General features: G+C 43.7%; 2 protein-coding genes across 4 annotated transcripts in view; one reads left to right on the top strand and one right to left on the bottom strand.

The window, feature by feature from the left end:
• The window catches only part of KLHL29 (kelch like family member 29), a 510819-nt gene extending 508778 nt beyond the window's left edge, over window positions 1-2041 (top strand). For both annotated transcript variants that reach the window (XM_070732799.1, XM_070732801.1), the window contains one exon: window positions 576-2041. In XM_070732799.1, coding sequence (XP_070588900.1) covers window positions 576-759 — 184 coding nt within the window. In that variant the 3' untranslated portion in view covers window positions 760-2041. The remainder of the gene's footprint in view (window positions 1-575) is intronic.
• A 12330-nt stretch (window positions 2042-14371) lies between these two features.
• ATAD2B (ATPase family AAA domain containing 2B) overlaps window positions 14372-20269 on the bottom strand; it is a 96133-nt gene continuing 90235 nt past the window's right edge. For both annotated transcript variants that reach the window (XM_070732797.1, XM_070732798.1), the window contains exon 28: window positions 14372-17650. In XM_070732797.1, the coding sequence (XP_070588898.1) occupies window positions 17609-17650 (42 nt within the window). In that variant the 3' untranslated portion in view covers window positions 14372-17608. The remainder of the gene's footprint in view (window positions 17651-20269) is intronic.

Here is a 20269-nt window from a genome sequence, read left to right as displayed (position 1 = left end):
TTATTATTATTATTATTATTATTATTATTATTATTATTATTATTATTATTATATTATTGAATTATGGGTGTGGGCACTCACACAGGAGCAATAATGTGTGCGCACACGCTTTCAGCCCCCAAGGGAAAATAAGTTCACCATCACTGTTCTAGAGGGAAGCAGACCAAAGCAACACAAGCTGTCCTTCATTCCTCCATACTGTCTTTACGATTGTCTACCTAGACTGTAGAAAGCTGTTCTGAATTTTCTCTTTCCATTTGCGTATATGGGGAACTGAACAATCCCAGCAAGGATAAGATTGGCTATGGTGCCCTCCCTGATGCGGGGTCATCAAGGACAATTCCTGTCCCCTTCATTGACATTTGCGGTAGCCTTTCCACCCATGGGAGAAATCTGAACATTAATTAAGGTGGGCAAAGGCTGGATGTGCTGGTTATCTGTTTGTGGCAGTTAGGACTCTTAATGAGGATGCTGTTCTTTCAAACAGCAAGATCAATTACTAAATGAAGCGAGTGCTTAGCGGACTGTTACTAACTGCATTTCTCTCCTTCCTTTCTCTCTCTCCCTCTGCGCAGTGCTGTGGTTCTTGATGGAAAAATTTACGCCACTGGTGGAATCGTCAGCAGCGAAGGCCCCGCCCTAGGAAATATGGAAGCTTATGACCCCAACACCAACACGTGGACGCTGCTTCCCAATATGCCATGTCCGGTGTTCCGGCATGGCTGCGTAGTCATTAAAAAGTACATTCAGAGCGGTTGACGTCATCAGAAACTTGGCTTTTCCCTGCTGAAAGCAAGCCGAGCAAACAATCCTGCGGAGAGAAATCTGGAGATGCAACAAAAGAACATCTTGTCTAAAGTTATGACTAATCTCTACACTGAATGTAGAAAATCATCCTCACTTTTTGATGAACGATGAGCAGAGACTGCATACTGTGGACAAGAATGGGATTTAACACCCGCGTGCCACTAGGTGTCACCGTGGTGTTTGCTACAGACATGGGGCTTTTGTTCTACCCAGATGCAATAGCATTGTCGCTTCAAAAAGGAGAATGAAATGAACTGTGTGCGTTCTACTTTGCTGAGAGCAAATTCAGTTGTTGAAGTTACTGTGACGGTTTGGCTTTGCCGCTACATGATTAAGCATTGGGGGCTACATGAAACGAAGGGCAAAGTGTCCTTATCACTTTGATGGCTACCTTTTTTGTTTTTAAACCAACCTACCCTTTTCAAACAATGCTCCGAGAGCAAACTTCCCTTGCCGAACGCACCGACTGAGGTCAGTCTTCCATCAAAGCCAATGTTTATTTACAGCCCCTGAGAGCAACGCTAACAAAGCATAGAGGTGTGCCTGTCTGTCTCCTAGCATTCCACGACCTTTGAATGAAAAGGTTTCCCGAAACTGTACCCCAATGTGAAAGGTGTGGTCGCTGGAAGGGGGGCCTGCTTCTGCCCTGCGGCTGGTTTTTTCTTTTGTTTTTTCTACTGTATGAACAAAAATCGCAGCTACCTATCTGTAAAACAAGAGACAGCTAGGAGCTTTTTATGAAAATTGTATTTCTCTGTTCAGAGATTAGACCGAAGAGTTCTCCATTGGGTTTCCTATTTTGAGCCACTGATTTGAGGCAAGGCCTTTGAGAAGGGGGGACGGGGGACGGTTGTGATTGTCACTGAGTGCTAATCCACTAGCCAGAACATATAGGTCACTGTCTATATTTTTGTCAAATGAATCTTTAAAAAAAAAAAGTCCTATTTTTTCAAATTCTCTTCTGCCCCTTTCCTTTGCCAAATGTACGTTCAGAGTCTTAAAGAAAGAAACCTCTCTGCTCAAGAGGCTTCGGTGGCTGCATTTGAGAGAAGAAGGAATGGGTTTGCAGTTTCTCACAAGGGTTTAAACAATAATAATAATGGAGAGTGCAGTCTATTCAATCCTTCGTTTAGCAAGACGGTACGGGGAAAATGGTTCCTCTGTAGAGTTGTAAGTATATACACAGCAGGGCTATATTTTTATATGTATATTAAAATATTGTACATTCAGAGAAGCGTTGTGATGTGAAAAATTCTTTATAAAATTGTAAATGGAGCAGAGTGGATGGCTGACAGCTGGGACAACAGGGTTGCAATCGTAAGAACAAACATATATATATGTATATATATGTATATATATGTAAACATATATATATATATATATATGTTTTCGTAAATTTTCACGGGTATATGTATGTAGATTGTTCTGAGTTCGGGTTTTGCCCTGTGTAATATTTTGCATGTTTATGCGACGTTTCGGTGAAATCACATTCACCATCATCAGGCTGAAGTTTCCAAGCTTCATGCTGTTCGTACAACAGCACGAAGCTTGGAAACTTCAGCCTGATGATGGTGAATGTGATTTCACCGAAACGTCGTATAAACATGCAAAATATTACACAGGGCAAAACCCGAACTTTCGGTCTTGGTATATTCGGGTTTCTTCCCGTGTAGGATTTGGAAATTTCTGGCGACGTTTCGTTAATGGTTGTAATCAGCATACCTCAGCTACATCAACGACCCCAATTGTTACCCCACTGACTCACCAGGAAGTTTCTACACAGCAGGCAATTGCTGAGCCATCAAACCACACCCAGCCACCAGTATTTATAGAAGGAAGGCAGCTCAGGTCTCGCAGTGTTCGCCTTAGAACAAGGACAGAAACACTAGCCTGAAGATGACGAGTGAGACCTCATCGAAACGTCGCCAGAAATTTCCAAATCCTACACGGGAAGAAACCCGAATATACCAAGACCGTCATACCTGTACCCGTGAAAATCTACGAATATATATATAATGATTAATCCTGTGCAGGGGAGATTATGGTTGATTTTTTTCTTTGCAGCAGCTGGGGAGGGAACAATGGTCGCTGTTTGCTGAACTTCATCACGGCCATTATTAAGATTTTTTTTTTCCCAAAAGAAATACAGAATGTCAGATACAGTTAGGGTGAAAGGGAAACCGCGAGTTCTTTTTCTTTTTTCTTTTACCATGGCAGACATTAATTTTGTCCATAAGGGGAGCAGGGGAGGAGCGGGCCACTGAGTCTATTTTTTTCAACTTTTCAGATGCTCCCGTTGTGTCACTCCATCTTTCTTCCTTCCATTCTTTTTTTTCTTTTTTTTTAAACATTTCCCCGTTCCAGGTAATTGGTCACTGCGATAGGGACATTACAACGGCATCAAAACACTATTAGGGTGATAAATGGTTTTCCGGAGGCATCCCTAAAGTAGGGGTAACGCAGTCTGTCACCTTTGTACCTAAGCACAACCACTTGGAAGCAAATCCCACCGATCTCAGTCTGCCTCTTCCAAGTGGGCTTAGCATCATAGCCTTACTCTGACTTGTAGGAAGTCGGAGGAACTGCAGCCAATGCCTTCATGATTTTGATACCAAATGCGTTTTCTTTTTAAATTGGGACATTTTGGATAACTATATTAAGAGATGGCTGGCCAATCACGCTAAAATTATTTTGATAAATATCAATTTTTAAAAAGCCGATATTAACTATTAAATTTGTATCTTACCGTTATCTCAAAATAATTGCTCACTTAGGCAGCAAAATGACATCTCTCCCATGGCATAGAGGATAGCATTCAAACTTATTATGTAGTTCTAACAGTTTCTTTAGGAACTAAGTCGTGCAAAGCTTTTTTTTTTCTTTTTGTCAACCATGATTAAAGTGTAAATTTGAAAAATTGGCACAAAAATTCCTCACTGCCTGGGGCAGGCTGAGTTTTATGATACCGGTGTCTTTCTACCTCCAAAGGAGGTGCTAGCGTGTAAGCCTTGCTAAGCATTTAACATCTCCGAATTTACCTTCTTTCTTTCTTTTTTTCCCCTCACACTGGAGCAAAACTGGCTATTTCCGTGCATACTAAAAACAGGGTTGTCTGTAATTATATTGTATATATGTTTACTGTTCAATTCTTGTTAAAATAAATCTATTTCTAGATCTAGATTGAGCATTAAGTGGATTTTTTTAAGTAAGTGGCATCGTGTTTTAATTCAAGTTAGCTTCTAGCTGCGGAAGCCAAAAGTTTGTACTTTGGGGAGATTACTGCGAATAATTAAAATTTCATCAAATATTTAAAGTATCCTTTTTAAAAATTATTTTTAATTTTATTTTATAACCCCCAAAAATCATTTTCAATGTAAACAATGTGTTGTCAGAGTGCTTATACATATATACATCAATATTATACTTTCATATTCATTTAATAATATTTTAATCTTTTAACACCTTCCATTTTAATATTAATCATATAGCTGTCAAGTCAACCAAAAATAATTGTTTTTCTGTTTACTTTCTCATATTTACCATATATCCCCCAGTTTTACAATCAAAACCATCTCTCTTCTTTCCCCTTCTCTCCCTTCCTACTTCCCTTCTCCTTTCTCTTCTTCGCCATTTCCATCTCTTCCTTTTCTTTCCCTCTCTTCTTTTCCCTCTCTAGCTCCTACTTCCTTCATCCTCTCTTCTTTTTTCAGCCTTTCTCCTATTTTCTCCCTACTTCCCTCCAAGCCCCTCCACTTCTTCATTCTTCCCATTGCTTTTTTCTTGGTTCTCCAACACTATAGTTTCATTTTTATCAGTTTTAAAACTTCATGTATAGTTTTTGAGATCTCCATCAATTCTTATATCCACAGTTCCATTTTATCCATCTTACTGTCTTCAGGGTTTTACTGTTATAACTTTCTTGATTCAAACTTAATGTCCATATACTCTCTTTAAATTTTCATTTTCTAGTATCCAAATGTCCAATTTTATTCTCCTCTTTTCCAAATCGAAGCTTTGTTGTTTTTCGCTAACATTAAAGACCAAATTATATAGTTCAAAGCAATCACTCCTTGAAGATTTTCAGTTTCCAAAATATTTTTCTGTAAGCAGGATCAATGTTTAACCATCCTTTCATGTCAACATATTATATTTATTTGTGCACTTCGAACTACTTTTGACTTTTAGTAAAATACTTTAATCTCGGAGAAGGCCCACACAAATGAGAGAACACCAAGAGCATTAGTAAGGAATAAAACACATTCAATAGGCCTTATGTAGTTTTTAGTCAGTTTACTATATCCCAGCAATTGAGTCTCACAAAGACCAACTCTGATTTATCCAGTTTAACAGATGTCTGCACAACACTACTGTTCTGTCTGGGTCCCCCCAGAAGCCAACACCAACCAAAAAGAGTATCCAGACACACTGGTAAAAAGCAAAGGCAGTTTATATAATTCCAAGCAAACACAGGTAACAAAAACTGTTCTTACAGACAGGAACACTCTGAAGCTTCACAGAGGTTTCACGAAGGCCAGGCAATAAAACAGGATTCTTGCTGGCAAAAACAATGCTGGAGACAATAAAACCCACGCCTCCCCTAAGTCTTCCAGACTTCTAGGCCACAAGCCAAGATCAGAGACGCCAAGAATTGAAGCAAGGTCACAGGACTCCCAGTTGATAACTCTCCACAAGACTGTAAGGGCGGGCCTGCCTTTTCAAACCTGCTGAGGAGAACCACACCCAAACCCAGCTGTTGCCAATTCAGGGATGGAAATACCTTTCTAATTGGTCCCTTCTTTGAGCTGCACGGCGCTGCCTCATGTCTATTATAGCCTGTGCGTCTTCATCCAATGAATCCAGGCTATTAGCTGGGGAGAGCCCCCCACGGGGGTCTCAGGCTGCTCTCCCTCCTCCTCTTCCTGACGTTCCTCTCCCCCGTCTGCCTGATCCTCCCCCTCCTGTTCACTGTCCTCCTCCTCTGGGCATGGATCCGGCAGAGATCCAGCCGGTCCCTGAGGAGCCTCAGGCTGAATCACAACAACTACACGCTTTGAGATCTCAATCAGCAATCAATGAAACATTTTTGTTTCTCGACAGTGGTTCAGACTGGAGAAAGTAAATAAGTTTTGTTACGAAGATGGGCCACAGCAGAGTCCCTTCAAAGCTAAATAGTACCAAGTCTCAACTTCTCAAATAGTGGGGCAGGCCCCCTGGGGGGGACATGGAGCAATGCGGGGGGGGGCACTTGACCACAGGGAATGTGCTTTTTTTTTTAGGGTTTTTTTTCCACTGAACACAGCACAGAGCAGGAGATAAGAAGTGCATATAACAAACCTTAAGAGACACCATGGAAAAATATTTAACAGGGATGAAAAGAAAGGAGGAGAGAGACGGAGATAATGAGACAAATGTAAGTCTCCCAAAAGCTAAAATGAGGAAATATGACAAAGCGTATACAGTGATCCCTCGAGTTTCGCGTCCTCGAGCATCGCGAAAGGGCTATATCGCGAGTTTTCAACCCGGAAGTAAACTCCACCATCTGCGCATGCGTGCCCTTTTTTTCTATGGCCACGCATGCGTAGATGGTGGAGTTTCCCCAGCTGGGGTCCGCTTCCCAGCTGGGAAGCGATAAGAGCAACGGGGTGGGCGGGGGAAGGCCGGGCGGCGCGCGCGCGGGGTCCGCTTCCCAGCTGGGAAGCAATAAGAGCAACGGGGCGGGCGGGGGAAGGGCGGGCGGCGCGCGCACGAGGTCCGCTTCCCAGCTGGGAAGCAATGAGAGCAACGGGGTGGGTGGGGGAAGGCCGGGCGGCGCGCGCGCGCGAGGTCCGCTTCCCAGCTGGGAAGCAATGAGAGCAACGGGGTGGGTGGGGGAAGGCCGGGCGGCGCGCGCGCGAGGTCCGCTTCCCAGCTGGGAAGCAATGAGAGCAACGGGGTGGGTGGGGGAAGGCCGGGCGGCGCGCGCGCGAGGTCCGCTTCCCAGCTGGGAAGCAATGAGAGCAACGGGGTGGGTGGGGGAAGGCCGGGCGGCGCGCGCGCGAGGTCCGCTTCCCAGCTGGGAAGCAATGAGAGCAACGGGGTGGGTGGGGGAAGGCCGGGCGGCGCGCGCGCGAGGTCCGCTTCCCAGCTGGGAAGCAATGAGAGCAACGGGATGGGTGGGGGAAGGCCGGGCGGCGCGCGCGCGAGGTCCGCTTCCCAGCTGGGAAGCAATGAGAGCAACGGGGTGGGTGGGGGAAGGCCGGGCGGCGCGCGCGCGAGGTCCGCTTCCCAGCTGGGAAGCAATGAGAGCAACGGGGTGGGTGGGGGAAGGCCGGGCGGCGCGCGCGAGAGGTCCGCTTCCCAGCTGGGAAGCAATGAGAGCAACGGGATGGGTGGGGGAAGGCCGGGCGGCGCGCGCGCGAGGTCCGCTTCCCAGCTGGGAAGCAATGAGAGCAACGGGGTGGGTGGGGGAAGGCCGGGCGGCGCGCGCGCGAGGTCCGCTTCCCAGCTGGGAAGCAATGAGAGCAACGGGGTGGGTGGGGGAAGGCCGGGCGGCGCGCGCGCAAGGTCCGCTTCCCAGCTGGGAAGCAATGAGAGCAACGGGGTGGGCGGGGGAAGGCCGGGCGGCGCGCGCGAGAGGTCCGCTTCCCAGCTGGGAAGCAATGAGAGCAACGGGATGGGTGGGGGAAGGCCGGGCGGCGCGCGCGCGAGGTCCGCTTCCCAGCTGGGAAGCAATGAGAGCAACGGGGTGGGTGGGGGAAGGCCGGGCGGCGCGCGCGCGAGGTCCGCTTCCCAGCTGGGAAGCAATGAGAGCAACGGGGTGGGTGGGGGAAGGCCGGGCGGCGCGCGCGCGAGGTCCGCTTCCCAGCTGGGAAGCAATGAGAGCAACGGGGTGGGCGGGGGAAGGCCGGGCGGCGCGCGCGTGGGGGCCGCTTCCCAGCTGGGAAGCAGCGAGAGCAACGGGGTGGGCGGGCGAAGGCCGGGCAGCACGCGCGCGGACAAGCGGCAGCAGCGAGGCGGCGGGGAAACCCCAATCTTCGGCTCCTCGCTGCTGCGGTGGAAGTAAAAACACCATCTGCGCATGCGCAGATGGTGTTTTTACTTCCGCACCGCTACTTCGCGAAAAATCGATCATCGCTTGGGGTCCTGGAACGGAACCCTCGCGATGATCGAGGGACCACTGTATAGCGTTTGGCTTCACTGTGACTACAGTAGGAGATGAGAAAAGACTGCTATGTTTACTGTGTCTAAAAATGGCAGCGGACAGCATGAAGCCAAATAAATGAAGGCGTCACATTACACTCCAATTACGCTGATAAGCCGCTTGAGGTTTTTTCAGTGAAAATGTGCTGAATATTGCAAACAATTGTCCCGGTAGAGAGTTGGGGGGGGGGGCGCAAAATGTTTACTTCTTCGGGGGGGGGGGGCATAACAGAAAATAATTGAGAAACACTGATCCCTGTGGATGGGTAAATTGAAATAAAAAGTGGAGTATCAAAAGGTATCAAAGTCTATATTTATGTACTTCTGTACACACCAACACAAGGCTCTCAATTTACAAACACAAGCTAATGAATATTACAGTGATCAAGTCTATGTTCCAATTACAGACAAAGAGGAAATGGACCAGTTCTGTGATGATTTGCAACATTTGTTGACTAAATACCAAAAAAGATGTCGCACTAATTATAGGAGAATGCTGAAGTCTGGAATTATGTTGGCCTTGGTGCATGAAATGAATTAGAAAACAAATCAACAATTTCCCTACTTTGTTGCTCAGCAACTTTTTCTAATATCTTCTACTATTATACTTTTCTTTAGTTTCTGCTTCATTTTTGATCCTTCCTTAAATTTAAGAATTTCTTAGCCTGATCGAAAATTATGTAGTTCTTTTGAATTCCTTTCCAAAGTCCCTAGAAATATCGGGTTAAGACTGTGATATCAGCAAAGAGAGATGTGGGAAGGCAAATAATACCCTTAAAACACCATATGGTCTTTGGTAATACTGTTTCTTTATTACATTCACCAAAGTTAAACAAAGACCAGACAAAACTTTCTGTGAATTGGGAATTATCTGAATTTCAGATCATCGATTTGTGTCTCCTCCATTTTTTACTTTACAAGTTTGCTATTTAGTTCATTGCAGTCAGTCAGATGTTGAGAATGGATCTAGACTCACCTGTTGAGTCCTTCCCAAAAACCTGGGATAGGCAAATGTCAATGTTTGATAGAGCCAGAAATATCATTGCAGGATGTAAGTTGTTGAAAGTAAAGTAATTGACTGATGGAGATTTTATCAATGCTAATAAGGTTCAAATGGTTCTCCAGATGTTTTGAACTGCACCAAAGATGTCTATTATGATTGGTACTCTCTCTGCCTTTCTTTCATCATCACCATTCTAGTCATTGTCTAGTCACCGAAGGATGAAGGCCTTTGTGCTGCCCTGATCATTCACACACACACACACACACAAAAGGTTTAGTGAGTTTATTAATATTCCCAAATAACTATCTTCACGAAAAGAAAAGAAAAAAAGAACTGTGCCAATTAAGTCCAGCCAAAGCCAATGAGTCCACAAGGCACTGGAAAGTTTCCCAATCAAAATAAATCCACCAGGCAAACTTAAATCCATAAGAGAGTTCATGAAGCAAGAAAAGTAGGGCAAGTAAAGGCACAGGGTTAATCCAAAGGAAGACAGTACTCACAACCAGAAAACATGCAGCTAGGAAACAAACACGTCATTCCCAGCATCACCTCCATCTGTCAGATGTGCTAAATAGCAGGTTTCCAGTGCAGCCCATCAAAAAGGGTGAGGCTTTGTCTTCAAGAGTAGTCTGCCTGACCTTCTCTACTACTGCCCTTTTTCTGCCCTAGATGTTCTTGGATCAGGTGCAGAAAGCAATTCCTCCTCCTCCTCACTGACGGGCTGCAGCTGCATGTGTCCGGGTTCCAAAGGATGGAAGTTAACAGCATGCTTTCCCCATCTTCAGCCTCAGCCAAATCCCTTGCAGATGACTGCTCAGAGCCCTCAGTCAATTCAACTCCTGACATGCACTTGGTTGTTGCTCTTCAGTCCTGGCTGGTGCTGCCTTTGGGTACCAACAGTCATTAGGGAGTGGTTGCAGCGGGATTGTGGCAAATTATGGTGGGTCAGCAACTTGAAAGTCCTCCTAGATCCACAGCTAAGGCTAGAGCAATATCTCTTGGCTGCGGCTAGGGGGGCTTTTGCACAGGTCCATCTCGTGTGCAGGTTACAGCCCTATCTGGACAGAGAGTCTTTACTCAGCCACCCAGACCCTCATAACCTCCAGGATCGATTACTGAAATGCACTCTACATGGGGCTACCCTTGGAGAGCATTCAGAGACTTCAGTTAGTCCAGAACGCAACTGTGCCAGCTGTCATGGGTGTTCCTAGATACACCCATGTAACTCCAACATTCTGCAAACTGCACTGGCTTCCAGTCAATCTCTGAGCACAATTCAAGGTGTTGGTTATTGTTCTGCCTGACGGGCTCAGCAATGTGTAATAGTCCAATGAAAAGAAATCAAACACACATGTGCTTTGCTAAGCAGCAAACTTGTATTAGATAAACAAAAATAGCTGACTCAAAATACAGTTCTTAATGTCCGAAAAACAATGCAAGGCTTACTTCAGCTGCATACCAAAAAAACACAGGGAAAAACAAACAAAGACAACCTGGAATGAACAAAGACGTTTCAGGAGTCCTTTTGAATCTTTGGAAGCGACCAGCAAGTCCCAGAGTTTTCACCTCCCACTTGTCTGACAAAGCTGGATTGAAAAATCCAACGGCACAGAAATTTCGAAGCAGGAACCACAAAACAACACAAACAGCCACAGTTTGCCTTGGCCCGTTCCCTTTTTATCCCTTTAGCCCTCATTAAGGGAACCACACCCAGCCCAGGTGCTCCTATCATGACTTATAATACTTCTTAAAGCGATCCCTTCTTTGCAAAGCTCTTCGGTTACGTAAATCAATATATTGCTCTGCAGATGAACTGAGCGAGGACAAACTGTCCGAGGGACTGCAGGCCAAATCCCCTGGGCTGTCTGCTGAATCCTCCTGGCTGTCTGCCACATTTTCCTGGCTGTCCGCCACATCTTCCTGGCTGTCCGCCACATCTTCCTGGCTGTCAGCCAGGCTTTCACATTCACTTTGTGCCGTGTCTCTCCCATCTGTGGGAGCAACGGCTGGCCCAGGCCCAAACACAACAGTTATTACCTATAAAGCCTTACATGGTTTAGGACCAGATTACTTATGGAACTGTCTTCTGCCTCACATATCCCAATGACCGATCAAATCCCACAGAGACAGCCTCCTCCGGGTTCTGTCAGCCAAACAATGCCGTCTGGGAGGACCACGGGAGAGGGCCTTCTCTGTGGTGGCTCCAGTACTCTAGAAACAGCTTCCCCTGGAGATTTGTACCACCCCCACACTCCTGGCCTTCTGAAAGGCCCTAAAAACTCGGCTTTGCTGGCAGGCCTGGGAGAGCTGTTGAGCACTAACATCTTGCTCTGGCCTAACTGTTGAATGATTGATGGATGAATGTTTTTTATCATGGGGTTTTAACTTTTGTATTTTTTAAAATTGTATTGTATTGCATTTTTCATTGTTGTTGCCGCCCTGAGTCCATGAGGAGATGGGCGGCATATAAATGTAAATAAATAAATAAATAAATAATTCAGTACTTTGAAACATGATGTCATTGTCATTGGTGGGAGCTCAAGTTGAAGCAAGTGATTATTCCCCCCACTTAAAACAGACATTCATAAACTGTTCTGCCTGGCCTCAAGCCACCCAAGAAAAATAAAAATATTCTTGTTCTTGGGTGGCTTGAGGCCAGGCAGAACAATAAACATATGGCATACATTTTATATGAAATATGTATATTTGTGTATCAGAGGTGGGGAACTATGGTCCCCTCATGACATGTGAACTCCAACTCCCAAAATTGAACTCATGGCTGGCTCAGGAATTCTGTGGAGTTGAATTCCACATGTCATAAAAATTCCATGTCATAAAACTTCTATTCTATTCTATTCATGAAAGGGCAATAGTTCCCCCCTACCCCTTGCTGCCTTAAAGAATTGATTGATATCAACCAGGGAAACATCATTGCAACCTGGACAGATTGGACAAAATATTTTATAGTAAAGGTTAAATAATTATCTAAGGGATTGTGTTCTTCATTTTTGATGCCTGGGTGGAATGAACTTTATTCAGACGTGTTGAACATGCGCTCTTCTTTGAACGAAACCATTGGGACAAACTTTTTTCATAGTCCCCTTTTCCAATATTAGCAACAAATAAGGTTACTCTGAGCCAGTTTACAAGATGAAAATATATTAGAGCTGTCATACCTTTTGTGAAAGAAAAGGAAAATGGTGGCTGTTAGCAGCTGACAAAGCAAAAATTCCCACTTTCTTGGTTGCTGGCAGCTACAAAAGGGCCATTCAATGTAGAAAGTGGGACAGGGTTTGCCACAAAAAAACTGTTTACCTATTTTCTTAACCAGAATCAAGCTAAAGACCTATCACTGCTTTGAGGAAGGACGGATGCCCTAGCCTAGAGCAGGGTTATCAAACTTGCGGTGTCCCGGTGACAGCATGTGACATATTGAGACTTTTATTCTCTTTGCTAAATGGGGTGTAGGCGTGGCCAGTGTGTGATGCATCTGGCTTGCGGGCCGCAAGTTTGACAGCCCCGCCCTAGAGCAGTAACAGGCTCCTATATTGACCAAATTTAGCTCTGCAACTTGATAGCTTACCGATTCAGCTCCTTACCAGAAACAATAGCTTACGCTATTGCATTTGCATAACTAAATAATTTATAGCAAGATGTCTATGGAAATTCTCACTCATCCAGGTCATGGTTGTCCCAAAGGTGCTTTCTTCAAGTGGCAACTGGAATTTCTGGTTTTTCTTTGAAGATGTTTTGCTTCTCATCCAAGAATTTAATGCTCCTAAAAGGATCCTTCTCTACTTGCAAGCAGCTAATTCAGCATATGGCGAGTCCAAATGTTAGGTTCACCAGAGTCCAGTGGCTCAAAATGCCCCCAGAAGAGGTAGCAGCACAGAACAGGGCTGCCTGAACACTTAAGGGACGCTGCTTTCTGCTGCTTTAAGAAGTGAAGAGGATTCGGAAGCTACAGCTGGCACAGAAGGCAATGGTGCAGGCAGTTCTTGGGGCCTCTGAAGAGGCTCGTGTTACATCACTGCTTCATGAACTGCACTGGGTCTGCTTCCAGGTGCAGTTCAAGGTGTTTGTCATCATCTACATGGCATGAGTCCAGTCTACTTGAGGAACTCTCTCATCTGGATTATTATTATTTTATTATTTATTAGATTTGTATGCCGCCCCTCTCCGTAGACTCGGGGCGGCTCACAACACAATAAAACAGTTCATAACAAATCTAATAATTTACAATTTAAAATATTTTTAAAACCCCATTATTAAGCAGACATACGTACAAACATACCATACATAAATTGTATAGGCCCAGGGGAGATATTTCAGTTCCCCCATGCCTGACGACAAAGGTGGGTTTTGAGGAGTTTACGAAAGGCAAGAAGGGTGGGGACAGTTCTAATCTCTGGGGGGAGCTGGTTCCAGAGAGTCGGGGCCGCCACAGAGAAGGCTCTTCCCCTGAGGCCCGCCAAACGACATTGTTTAGTTGACGGGACCCGGAGAAGACCCACTCTGTGGGACCTAATCGGTCGCAGGGATTCGTGCAGCAGAAGGCGGTCTCGGAGATATTCTTGTCCGATGCCATGAAGAGCTTTATAGGTCATAACCAACACTTTGAATTGTGACCGGTCCGCCCCGTTTGCCTTGGCAGTGGAGGCAAATTGTGGATCCTGTCAGCCAAAGAATTTTGACTGGAAGGATTCAGAAGAACCTTTTCTGTCATGGTTCCTGCCCACTGGAAACTCTTAACCCTCTGGTGAAATTGGCTGCTACCCTCCTGATGTTTTGAAAGAGCTTCAAAACCCAAAGTGGTGACTAATTATAGTTCAACGCCACCTGCCTCCCTCCCCATGTCCAACTTCCTTCTTTGCCATCTTGTCTCCTTGGTTTTTAATCATATGTTTTTATTTGCTGTTTTTTATAATGGATGACTTTAACTTTTTTTGATGTTTTTATCTTGTAAGGCACCCAGAGTTGTTGGATACAAGATGGGCAGCAAATATATTTTATGAATGAATGAATGAATGAATGAATGAATGAATGAATGAATGAATGAATGAATGAATGAATGAAATCTGTGTGTGAATATTATACCTTTCAGAATATAAAACCAGAGCAATTTTAATTACACAAACTAAGGGGTGCTCTGAAGATATGTGCCTCAGTAGGAGATATTTTTACTTTTTCCCAAGCTAGTTTGGGAAGGGAATAAGAAAGAATGATACATATCTAAATCCACTTTTATGAACCATAGACCTTATAGCTGGATCTATGGGTTTTCTTTTGCCACAGCAAAAGCCAACTTGAATGAAATTACCAATCAATGAACAGCTAAAATTAAAACATAACCATTATCAAAATGATCAAGAGATTCGTGAGTTTTACTTGTCCTCTTTATTCAAGTATTTCACAGCAGTTATATTACAAATTACAGTAATATGTTCAAAATATCCAGAATTTTAAAAAATTAAATAATTTACTTAACTAATGCAAATAAAGTCAAGATGCAAAAAAAGCGTAACACAATTCTCTGAATACAACTTATAGATTCCAAGATTTATTATAGCTGATGAAGTAAATCTTATTTTATCAAAAAAACAGACACACATGAATAACCCAGAAGACACCCCCACTTCTGAAATAAACCAATGTACAATACAGAAAAAACAAAGGTACAAGCTCCAATTCAAGCTTAATGTTGAATTTATATAAAAGGGAGGGAATTATGAGTTGCTGCACATATCCAAATATGATCTCCAACTTAACAAAAACTAAAAGGAAAAAAAACGTAAAGAAAACATGGGAATGTAAATTGTTAGCAAAATGAAAATAAAACAAAACCAATCACCCAGTTATCCTATAATAAATACATTGGCATATGAGAAAACTCAAATAATAAGACTGAAAACACAAAACATAAATTAATCACAGCTTGCAAACACAATTAACTCCACAGCCATGGTTATCTTAGAGCAGTTTCATCATTATCCCAACAGAAATTTAACCTCCGCCTGGCCAAGGATGTGGCCTTGCACAGGAATTCATTGGTGATTCATAACAAGATACAGGAATTGAATTTATTGCCAATTCTCTGTGGCAAAACAAAAACAAAAATACAAAGAGAGGCGACCTGACAACATGAATAGAATAACAGGTTTAACTCTACAATTTCTAAGCTATTAATAAAGAAAAGCAATACATGGTTAGTGTGATTTTGGAGCCAGAAGGATGGATATATAATTTTATTCATGTTGCCCACTAACACATTTATAGAAGCTAATTCTTCTCAAAAATCTATAACAATTAGAGGAAGTTCCTCACTTTTTTATCAACATTTAAAACTACAAATATTTTCCTCCTCAACTGATAAACTGGAAGCATTTTTAATGCCAGACTTGAATTTAAGATGCTCTTTTGAAAATTATTTGACAACTATTTTAAAGGATTTAAACTTGTACAAATTTAACAACCTGTTAAAAATGTATGGTTTTTCTCTCACAAGCGCTGCTGCTACTTGAACTAAAGAATCATTGAACTACAATATCTTTAAAAATGCTGCAAGAACCTGAGACTTGCAAAAAATCGTTTAACCCAGAAACTTGCTACAAAAAATCTGCTACATTTTATTTCTGAAAGTTTTATAACAATCCTCATCATAATACAAAATGCTAATGGACTGACAGCGAAATGGCCTAAGCAGATATAATGGCAATAAATATTAACAGAAAAATGAGAAAGTCCCCCAATCAAGCTTCTAAAATGAAGTACTAATTTAAAATGTTTTGATTTTAATCGCACTTTCCCACCTAAAAATACAGCATTCAGAACGTTCAGAATAGTATCCCTCAATGCTTTTCAGGAACCCAAGAGCCAGCGAGTGAGCGAGATTGGCCTGGGGAGGCTCAGCTAAAAGGACCAGGCTCGAAGGTCAACTTGCAAAGAAAAAAATGGGAAGGAACTACTGATGTAGCCAAAAGCCAGAGCCTGATTCTCAGCCGCGCCCGGCACACAGGGTGATAAGTACCTTAAACTTCAGCATGTAAACGGCAGCAGGGCAGATTACAACCTCCCGTAAACACTGTTGGTAACTGAAATACAAAAAAGCTGAGGTAGCTAAGCATCTTTGCAGTAGTCCAACATTGGGTGATTTCACGTTTGCTTCTTGGAAGCAAAACACAATGAATTGCATATTTGGGGTGGGCGGTGGGGTGGGGGCTGTACTCCTTCAACTACAGTTTATATTGTAAAGGGATTTTAGTTTAGAGATGACACTAAGACCAAGAAAAGCCATGGGACCATGCTGATCTTTACAGGTTGATCTGGGTGAAGCAGATTGTTGGCTGCCTGGAATGTCCTCCTCCTTTAATTTCTAAAACAGGAAGTGTCTGAAAACATTCAACTATCACTGAGCTCTGGAGAACGGCAATATTTCAGAGGCTCAAGAACTAACCATTTAAGGCTACTTGGTCATTTCCTGTTTAATACTGTCCCCAAATGAATTGGGGTGAATCAGTTTGTTCTTATTCATATGAAGAAGAAGGACTGCAGGACCTACTTGCCTTTCCTGTCTGTCTATGACCACCCAAGCAAGCCTTCGCTTCCACACTAATTGAAGTTTAGAAAAAAAACCTGTTTTTAAGGACTTTGAACAAATGAAATGGAGCAACACCTTCCCTCCCAAAAAAACCCCACACACAACTACAGCCACCTTAAATGTCCACAGTGACTTTTTTTAGGAATATAAAGTTGTTTTAGAAATGAATACATCTTATCATTTTGAGATAATATGAGATTAAATTTATTTTCATAATTTGGATTATCTGGAGAGCAACAGAGAAATGTTAAAACATAATACTGGCTGCCATTTGACAGTGCGGGAACCTGAAATTGTTCTTTGGGAACACAGGCTTTTAAAAATAACTAACTCTGTCATTGGCTACAATCTCAACTTTTTAATTACTTCCTCCTCCTCCACCACCACCACCACCACCACCACCTCCTCCTCCTCCTCCTCTCTTTCTCCACCATCACCACTGACTAAAAAGGCACATTGAAGGCAGCTCTAAAGAGCCTCATCTTCATATTATTGTATACCAAAGTCAATTCCTTTGTACCACAATTCTTCACTGCCAGTTTAAAAACAGGCTTCTGTCTTTTACCTCAGAGAATTATAAAACAGAAAGAAAATAAAAGCAGAAACAAAAAAAAATCTTGGAAATTGCCCACTTAAATAATCAGATCTACTCTATCCAGTTTGTGGGTGTTTTGTCAGCCTGCTCCGTTTTGCCTGAAACTTCTCATAAGATAACACATGTAGACAGCAGAAATGAAAGCAGTTTCTGTAGCACCAAAAATCTCTGTGTTGTGGCATTATATTCTTTATTTATATCAAGATACAAATATTTTGAAGTTCTGTTTGGTTCTTGTAGGCTGGCTGGTTTCAGTTACCTGAGACGATAGCACCAAATTCATAACAGAACGTGAGACCAAGAGTGAGCATGTTAAGACCAAGGCTCTGCATATACTTGGTGCAAGTGGAAAGCGAATGGCTCAGAAGACTGCTCTCCCGTGAGCAGCCAATGAAAAGACAAACCCGCACACTTTGGAGAGATGTGTTCACAGGAATGTTTCAAACATATCCACTGTTCTTTCCATTTCCTGGAAGGAAACAAGATTATTTGGTTATTCATCACCACTCAGAGTAACGTTAAACCAGTGGTTCCCAACGTGGGGCCTACACCCCATTGGGGGGGGGGGCAATTTGATTTTTAATAGGGACAATTGGAACCTTGTTTAAAGCAAGTTAATGGCCTTTTAGGCTTCCTCCAAATGAGTAGGAGTTTACTTTTTGAATAGTAAGAATTATGTCACCAGGGGCGGGGGGAGGCATCAGGATTTTAGATATGCTTAGGTGGGGAATGGGCAAAAAAAAAAGGTTGGGAATCACTGCATTAAGAAAAAGACTTCAGTCTCTTTAAGGTTTTAAGAACTTCCATGCTCTTCATAGTAGTGCCAAAAACTAACTTTACTTAGACAAGAGCATACAACCTTAATAAAAATGACACTTTGTCTAGTTTTGTCTAGTGGTCAAAGCTTTGTCTAGTGGTCGTAGAATTATAAATTAAATAGGAAAATAAGTGACAATCTTTACATTTTTCTCTTAGAATATTGAGATAAACTTTCTCATTAATATATTTCACAAAGGATGTAATAGGATGTTTTTGTTCAATTTGTTTAATACTCTATTCCACAAAATCACTTCATAGATACATGTTTAACCTTGAGAAATCACATCAATACTGCTGCATTCTCAGACTGAAGCACATAGGCTTCAATCAGGTCCTCCCTTCTGGAGGGAAAATACTGACTGCTGATTGGCTACAGTGTCTGGCAGCTACCTATAAAAGGGCTGGCTGTCAGACAGAGCCTTTGCTGGGTTGTAAATTGTTGCCAAATAAAGAGCTGTTGTTTTGAAGCCACTTCTGTTTGCCTCTTCCATTTACTCTATCTAACAAATACCATTTTACTTTAGAAAAAGACAACATTGTTTAGTCGATGGGACCCGGAGAAGGCCAACTCTGTGGGACCTAACCAGCCGCTGGGATTCGTGCGGCAGAAGGCGGTCTCGCAGATATTCTGGTCCGGTGCCATGAAGGGCTTTATAGGCCATAACCAACACTTTGAATTGTGACCGGAAACTGATCGGCAACCAATGCAGACTGCGGAGTGTTAGTGTAACATGGGCATACCTAGGGAAGCCCATGATTGCTCTCACAGCTGCATTCTGCATGATCTGGAGTTTCCGAACATCTTCAAAGGTAGCCCCATGTAGAGAGTATTACAGTAATCAAACCTCGAGGTGATGAGGGCATGAGTGACTGTGAGCAGTGACTCCCATTCCAAGTAGGGCCGCCACTGGTGCACCAGGCAAACACCCCCAATAATTCAATAATTCCCCCTCCCCCAGGGTGATGGATGGACAGATAGAATTATCCTTGGGAGGCAAAACCCACAGCCACTCCATCTTATCAGGGTTGAGTTTGAGTCTGTTGATACCCATCCAGGCCCCAACATCCTCCAGACACTGGCACATCACTTCCACTGCTTCATTGACTGAACATGGGGTGGAGATGTACAGCTGGGTATCATCGGCGTACTGATGATACCTCGCCGCATGCCCTTGGATGATCTCACCCAGCGGTTTCATATATATATTAAATAGCAGGGGGGAGAGGACCGACCCCTGAGGCACCCCACAAGGGAGAGACCTAGAGGTCGACCTCAGACCCCCCACTAACACCAACTGCGACCGACCACTGAAGAACAGTGCCTCCCACTCCCAACCCCTCCAGCCGGCGCAGAAAGATACCATGGTCGATGGTATCGAAAGCCGCTGAGAGGTCAAGAAGCATCAGGACAGAGGATAAATCCCTGTCCTCTGCCCGCCAAAGATCATCCATCAACGCGACCAAAGCAGTTTCCGTGCTGTAACCGGGCCTGAAACCCGACTGTTGAGGGCTTAGATAATTGCCTTCTTCCAAGGACCGCTGGAGCTGGAGTGCCACCATCTTCTCAACAACCTTCCCCATAAAGGGAAGGTTGGAGACTGGTCGATAGTTATTGAGTACGGCTGGGTCCAGGGAAGGCTTCTTGAGGAGGGGGCGCACAAGTGCCTCCTTGTACGGAGCTAGAAAGGACCCCCCTCCCCAAAGAAGCGTTGACAATCTCCTGGATCCAGCTCCGTGTCACCTCCCTGCTGACCAAGACCAGCCAGGATGGACACAGATCAAGTAAACAAGTGGCGGAACTCACAGCTCCAATGGCCTTGTCCACTTCATCAGGTGTCACCAGATCAAACTCTTCCCAGACAGATGGACAAGTACGGGCCCCAGTCACCTTGACTGACTCATTGTCAGTCGACTCTGTTATCCAATCGGAGTTGAGGTCCGCCTGGATCCCAGCAACTTTATCAGCGAAAAATGTGTTAAAGTCCTCGGCACTACTCTGCAAGGGCTCCCCAACTTTCCCCTGGTTAAGAAGGGAGTGGGTCACCTTAAATAGAGCGGCCGGGCAAGATTCCGCTGATGCAATCAAGGTGGCATGATATGCGCATCTTGCCGCCTTGAGCGTAATTTTGTTATAGTACAGCATTTCAAAAATCACTGTTATATTTTCACTACAAATTTAAAAAATGACAACTACTGATTGCTAGAATTTTATCCTTCTTTTCCAAATAGAGCTCAAAGTGTTTAAGCAACACTTAATGGAATACAAGGA

This window comes from Erythrolamprus reginae, chromosome 1 (assembly GCF_031021105.1).
Source record: "Erythrolamprus reginae isolate rEryReg1 chromosome 1, rEryReg1.hap1, whole genome shotgun sequence".
Classification (NCBI taxonomy): domain Eukaryota; kingdom Metazoa; phylum Chordata; class Lepidosauria; order Squamata; family Dipsadidae; genus Erythrolamprus; species Erythrolamprus reginae.
This window is presented reverse-complemented; position numbering and strand designations above follow the sequence as displayed.